This window comes from Falco naumanni, chromosome 12, assembly GCF_017639655.2.
Source record: "Falco naumanni isolate bFalNau1 chromosome 12, bFalNau1.pat, whole genome shotgun sequence".
NCBI classification, from domain to species: domain Eukaryota; kingdom Metazoa; phylum Chordata; class Aves; order Falconiformes; family Falconidae; genus Falco; species Falco naumanni.
The window spans coordinates 18309197-18316612 of record NC_054065.1 but is presented as its reverse complement, the minus strand read 5'-3'; the positions used below and the strand labels follow the sequence as shown (position 1 = coordinate 18316612).

Below are 7416 nucleotides of genomic sequence, written 5' to 3'. Positions count from 1 at the left end.
AGTAGCTTACACAGGGGCACTTCACAGCTGAATAATATGATATGGAAAAGACCTTTGTTTAAATAACACGAACAATGTTGTGACACAGACCAACTAAAATCCTTAACACACAGCAAGGAAAATAAAGGGAAAACAATACCGCATAAGGAGAGTTCTGGCTTTAAATGGGGGGGGAGGCAGGGGGCAGGGGAGGGTATCATTTGTGTCAGGCATGGCTAAAAGCACTTTTTTTTTACCTTTCTTCCTTAGGCTTCTATTAAAAATATGCAAATATTCTGATGTGAGATGATTACAAAATGTAATATTTATGAGTAGTTTCCACATACTTCAGTGTAATATGTATATGTATTTAATTTTTTTTTAAACCAGAATACCTAAGACAACAAATATTCATTATTTTTTTAGAAATACATTCTTTTAGTGTAGATCTGAAGAGCACACGTAACATTATCCCTAGCAATTGGAAGTGTACCACTCTAATTATCAGGTTATAATTCTCTCTTACAATAAGAATTTTTTAAATTAAACAAAATTAATAAATAAGCCCATCAAGAACTGCATTATAGCCTTGCAATTATGGCTTGCAATTATGTAAACCTTCAGGTAAGATTATGGTATTTCAGATGTCTGAAACGGTTCTTGATCTTAAATACCAGATATACAGCAATAGTTGGGCTGATTAGGGATAAACTTGTAGCCTTTGTTCTGAAGATCCTTGCATAGTAGATTTAATTCAGGCCTTAAATCTCACTTGAACATAATTTATTTAATACACCAATTTAGGACCTTACTGTTTTTATAAGTAATGTTCAACTATTTATTGCATGAATTAGTTTGTCTACAAACTCTGACCAACTCTTGATAATATTTGACTATTTGACCTTAAGATTTCTTTTTCTAGTTATTAAGTGTTTAATCTTTAGTAGTATCATTTGCAGTAAGGAATATAGTTAAGCAAGAACTGTCAGTATTTTAAAAATGCTTTTTTACAGTTTGCTCACTTTATCCATTTTTTATTTGCAGTTGAAAAATGAAGAAAAAGATACATATGAGGAAAACCTCCATTACCCTTTTCTTCTCGTTTTAACCAAATACAGATAGAAGATGATACTCTTTTATTGTTGGTTTTAAGGTGGAATACTGAAAATTAATCCATGTATGTGGATATCAAGGGAGTAAGGAGGGTTCAGTTCCCCCCTTTTGTTCCTGAGTCATCATCAGAGAAGTATTTCTAATCTAAAAGTTGAGAAAGATACCTTGGCTTGTTTCACAGTGTGTAAACATACAGAATGTGTAAACATACAGAAATCTTTTATCATTTTATAACTTTTTTCCAGTTATATTCCAGCCTAAAACCAATCAGACTTTACATTCTTCTCTTTTGTGCCTTTAAACTTACGTGTACTTTGTTCATCTCTTTAAATGTTATTTTTGGGTTGTATTTGAAAATACATGAATAATATACTTTGTGGGCTTATATAACTGGCTATAAAGTAGTAAATGCATTCACATTTAATTAGTAAGGAAATAGTTGTCTTAAGAGCTTTTAAGAGTGCACCTATTGAATGCTTGGATTTTTCTGCCTTTTTTTTTTTTTTTAATTCCACTGTTGATTTTTTTATCCATGATTGAAATGTCCTCATTTGCTTCAGTGTTGAAGGCTTTTTTTTAGATATGTGTGCATATATGGGTTTTTTCCAGCAGGACTTTTCCTTCTGTAGATGTATAAGAAATTATGCATCAGACAAAAGCCTCATAAACTGACCATTTGTCCTTTGGACACAATAGCCTGCCCAGCCCCTCTGCTCCTCCTCTCCAATTATGTGTGATTAGTCTCAGTGTGTTGTGTCAAGAAGGGGGAGTGTGCTGAGTGCTTATTATCTGTTTAGGTACAAGAAGAGCACATTTAGGTTCTGACTATGAATGGAAAGTGAGCCTTTATCAGGACTAAAATCTAAATGCTACTATCCTAGAAATGCTTTTTGAAAAATACATCTTTTATTGATAAATTCCAAGAAACACTATAACAACTAAAGGATTTTGCAGTATAATCAAGCTGTCTCCCTTGAATTAGTTTATATTGTGATATAGTGTGGCCCAAGTATTTGATAAATATGTAATGTGACTTTTCTTGTACTGGGAAAGACAAAAATCCTACAAAGAAACAGGAACAATTTCTTATTTTCTTAACAGTTTAAGAGTCTTCTCAGAAAAAACAGCCTGGATCGTTAAAGAATCCTGCACAGTCTCTTGAACCACAACTCTTTTAACATGATGAAAAAAGAGAGAGAGGCAGAGACTGCAACTGAGAGAGGGAGGTACTAGATGCAAGGAAGTATAGAGGATCATGCTGAAATACATTAATTAAAAGAACTGCAGTTCAGCAATAAGTGTTTTTCCATATTTAACAAATTGGGCAGCATGTAAACTACAAGCTCATGAAAGTCCCCTTCTCTTTGCTCTTCTTCTCAGACAAATTTCTTCACTACTGGTTTGCATGTCCTTGTATTCAGTACTTTTTATGCTCCATTAGAGCACCTAGATGGATCTCAGAAGGCATAGGTCAAGTCGCAGTTAGATCATACATTTCTTTCTCACAAAAACTTGAATTGCAATGCCAAGTGATGGGCTAACATCACAATAACAGCAATTTATTCCTCTTTTGATAAAAAGCAGCCTATTCTCGGTGTTAGATAAAGACCAGGGGCAATGCAAACCAACCATTTATCCTAGAACTGAGTAGTCTGTCTCCCCTATAGCTGATATGAGTTTCATATTCAAACTCTTGTTGGACGGTACTTGTCTAGTAGAAATCAAAAGCATTTAGGAGTAATTTAAAATTGCTGTGAAGGTAGCTTTAGTTTAATTAGTTTTGTTTTGTTTGTCCCACACAGGAGTGCCTTTGTTTTCTCTAAAAACACGTACAAGGAAATATTTATAATCAACAAAGGAGTGTGAAAAATAGTGAAATATTAAAATTTATAAACCTTTTATTTTTGAGAGGGCTTGAATGTCTGCTGTACAATAATCTAATAAAGATTGTTAGTTGTCAAAAATAGAACCAGTGTCACTGAAAATTGTGTTTTTAGCTCTAAGAAGAAAACAGTTTTACTCAAATTAGTAGCTGATAATTGCTTTTTATTTCTTTAGTGTCTGTCGTTTGAGTTGAAGACTTTGCACAGGTGCTGCCATCCCTAAAGTGTGTAATTGATGGCTTGTTTACAAAAGATGCATTTAGGCTTCATCTTGCAAACTCACATTGGAGCTCCACAGGCAGTGAAGTTTCTCATCTACATAAGTGCTTGCAGGTTTGGTCCATGTGGATATTTTTAGAGGTATATAAGGAAGCTCTCCTCTTGATTTTTTTGTTTGTTTGTTTTAAAATGAGTATTGAAAAGTCACAGATGTAGAATTTATTATATATGAGGCACTAAAAATGTTCTTTTTCAGAGACATCTCTCAGAATCCCTTGTGTTAGTAGGGACTTGATGAACTGTTTCTGAGCTCTTACATTTTAGTTAAAAACACGGTGTTTATTAATAAATCACATATCTTTGCTAAGGAAAAGTTAGGCAGTTTATCAAGTCATGCTTATAAAATGTATTGGAGCCTTTTGTGTGATGGGGTTTAACTAGTCTGATACTTGGTATATTTTTAATTATATAGTTTACCATGTTCTGTAACAGAATATTGAGCTTAATCACTTTGTGTTTGCAAAGCGCTTCAAAGATGAATGACACTGTGCAGGAGCTGTGCTGTCTTCACCAAGAATGGAAATGTTAGGCTGATGCAAGTTTTCCTTCACATATGTTGGCAGTTTTTAAAGCAACATTGTGTCTGCCTCCTTTCTCAGAGAAAAATGGCAGTGAGAAATGATCTTCTTGTGGACACCAATTCCCCCGGGGCACAGCCCTAATGCAGCTGGTGCCACTGGCAGTGAGTTGTGATCTTCAGAATATAAATGAAAAAAAAAAAAAAAATTACATTTCCTGCTGTGAGATCTGGCAAAAGCTTTCTTAAAAATTACAAACTAGTCCTACCTGATAGCATTCTGGAACAATGGGACGGATCTTTCCATTTGGGAAATAAGTTTGGTTTGAAGTGAAAAATGTCATAAGAATGTGAGATGAGGTAGGAGAACTTACTACCCCAAGTACCAGTCCAGCTGCAAAATCCTTATTAGACAAGTCATTCACATTTTGCTTGTGGCTTAATGGCTACATGTTTGTGTGAGAAGGGAAGTGGGATTAAAATTGTTCCCCCCATGAAAAGCATCCTTACATCTTGAGCCTGGCTGCATATGGTTTATCGAGTGTTTTATCTCCATTACAACTCTCCTACACTGTTCCCTGAACAAAAGAGGATACAGTGGGTGGAGCTTTTGATCCACCTCTTGATATGGCAGGTGGCACAGCTGATATGGCAGGGGGAAGAGGGAAGAGGCAGCAACACATTGCAAGTCAAACAGAGCAGCGTTTCATTACCGTCTTTCACCTACTCTCTGTAATGTGAGAGGGGAATAAGCAGGTCCCGCTCTTTTCACAGGGCAAATTATAAATGCATGGTTTAGCCTGGATTTTTATGTGCATGGTTTTCTTCTTCTTTGAATCAGGGAACTAACAGTGATGACAAACTGCAAATTCCTTTAACTCTTCTGAAATATTTTGAGATCCTGGTGGAAGGTGCTAGGATAGCATGTACCAGCAGTTCTGTCTAAAACCTTTTCTGCATAGCATGGTCATCCCATGTTGTTCCCTCAGAAAGAGATGATTTTGTTGCTTTCTATCTTTTTATTCACTTTTTAGATTCTCCTGAGTCTGAATAAGACAGTTTGTCATGCCTTCACTGTCACAAATTGGTAGCTTACACTGGTTGTAATCACACCAGCATCTTTTGAAAGATGGTTTTAAAAGCTGATTTTCAGTATTATTCTCATCTGCACTGCAACAGCACTTAACTCAGCCAAAATGAGGGCACTCTGATGCAAAACCCCATAAAGCTAAAAGAAAGCCAATACGTGACTTAGTGAATTTGCAGCTTAATGTTTAAGTAAAGGGGGGACCCCCCCAAATCGTGCCCATTCCCCATAAAAATGAACCTTAAGTTACAGGCAGAGTTGCTGTCTCATTTGCCTATACCCATTCAGAAAGCAGCCGATATGCTCTAGAACTGGCACCAGATTTTGCGAGACTAAGTACAGCACCTCCTCTGCAAGATCTGTCTCCCTCTCCAACCTGTGGGCTCTGTTCAAACAGCTGAATGTAACAAACCTAACTTTTCTTTCCCATTTTTAAAGGGTTTAGCCTATTAAGGCTCCTTGCTTAGTCAGCAGCTGGCTTGCTGCCAAAAAGCCCAGCATATTGTTGTGGCTGGGTAAAAGCTGGATATTTTCCATCTCTGTCCAACAGCGGCATCGGATCTTCATTGTCTTCTTGTGTGTAAAGTGTGTGGAAAGTAGAGGGAAGATGCACGGAGCAGTAGTCCAGATGGCATTCCACAGCCTGAGAAGAAACATCTTGACCCTCGAATCTGGGTTAAACTCAACAGATGCCAAGCCCCCAAAAACAAAGAGCTGTTGTGGCTGACGACAGCAAAGGAGCGATAGGCCTTCAGTAACAGAAAGTATCTTTTATTTTGGATGCATTTCCCTGCAGATAACTAACACAGTGTCACTTGTAGAAGACTGCTTATTAAAAACAAGAAAAAAGAAAATAATAATAATGGTTCTCTGCATTAGGCACCGTCCCCCTTCAGTCATAAAATGCTGCCCCTGGGTGATGGGTTATGCTAGCAGAGGAGGATTTGAACGCTCAGCCTGTGTTGTGCCCTGCCAGAGCCTGCGTGCTAAAAGACCTGCTATTTTTTCATGACTTTGACTTCAATTAATGTACTTTTTAAATGATTAAACATATCATGCTGTGACTTCTAAAATGTCAACAAGCTTCTAAACTTGGGAGACAGGAACGTAATAAAATAAGTAATAGGAGATTCAGTAGTTAATAGAGGCCCTGAAGTGTGAGTGTATACAGTAGCTGTATATTGGAAACTGTGCAAATGAAGATGGCTTAGTATTGCAAACTGAGGAAGAAAATTGTTTTTAATTAGCACCTTCATAAGAACTGCTGATTAATACTGTTTGGTTTGGTGAAAAGCTTTCAGCTGAGTAATTTGTACAGCCATTACAACAGTTTTGTTAGACCAGGACTCCTGTTGTTAAACACAAACAGCAGATGATAATGGTGGAAGATGAGTTTGTCATGTAACAATTTACCTTATTGAAAAAAGCTTTATATAAAACCCAATACAGTAGGTACCAGCAGAAATCACATATTTTAAATCCTTTCAAGATTGCAGTGTGCGATGCTAGTGTGTTTTTTTCATGGACTAGAAACAGATTTTATATCATTTATAAAATTATATATACAATTTAAAGGTGTTGTAGCATGGACAGACCACTTTACTGGTAATGCTTTACATCAGGACAGTAAAGTGCTGGTATATTCAAACACTTCCTAAGTATACAAAGTAGGTCTAAAAATTGAAAGGTAATTAAGTAATATTGTTCACATGCAAATGTATGTTTGTGTATTGTGCACTGAAATTACGTCTAGTGTTTGTGCAATGTCTGGCATTTATACCTAAGGCTTTAAGGAGATTTCTCCCAGGTTAACTACTGCTCACTGCTTTTGCTTACTATTCTTTTCAACTGACAGCAAAAAATTAAAACCCGTTATCCATGTCTCTGTAATACAGGAGCATATTTTTTAGTGACCCAGATAGGAAATTTAGTGCGCTTTGTAGAAACAGAGGGATTTTATTAAACATGGTAACAATGAAGGAATATCTGCACTAAATTATGACGCTAACCAAGGATGGTAAGATCTGTAAATTATTGAAGTGCTATAATAGAACATGAGAGTTTTCCTTTAGACAGGCCTTCGGGGTAATAACAAGGGTTGAGACTCACGACAGTGCCAAATAAGCTTTAGACAGCATAATAGTCTGCAAAGAAAAGCCACAGAGCACTAATGTAAAAGAAGAGCTGTCCACCACATGCAGTAAAAATCACCAAAGGTCATTTTATGGTAGCAATTGTGACATAAAATTGGTGGTCATGCTACATGTCTAATACTCAGCACAGCTTTATAAATGATGGGCCCCTAGCGATGGCTGTCATTAAGTGCTTTCATCATAATAAACTTTAAACTGTTGGCTTTATGAATCGCCAGCCAGCTTCAGCTGTTCGTTGGATGGAGCTTGCAGTGCCTTAAGTGTGACAAGGCCTATTAGGAACTGCAACCATGTTTCAAGCGTACTTGGCTTTCCCACTCCTGGGGTGATTGCTGCCTATTAAATGGCATCTGGGAAGATTTTCCTCCAGCAATCTCTGATCAAGAGCTTTTTTGGGCTTTGACC

The 7416-nt window shown here is 36.7% G+C and overlaps 1 protein-coding gene across 1 annotated transcript in view; it reads left to right on the top strand.

Moving 5' to 3' along the window:
* The window catches only part of CAMKMT (calmodulin-lysine N-methyltransferase), a 218759-nt gene extending 215410 nt beyond the window's left edge, over positions 1-3349 (top strand). Inside the window, exon 11 of the mRNA XM_040611654.1 lies at positions 1024-3349. Within this exon, the coding sequence (XP_040467588.1) occupies positions 1024-1101 (78 nt within the window). The 3' untranslated portion in view covers positions 1102-3349. The remainder of the gene's footprint in view (positions 1-1023) is intronic.
* The last annotated feature ends 4067 nt before the right edge of the window (positions 3350-7416 follow it).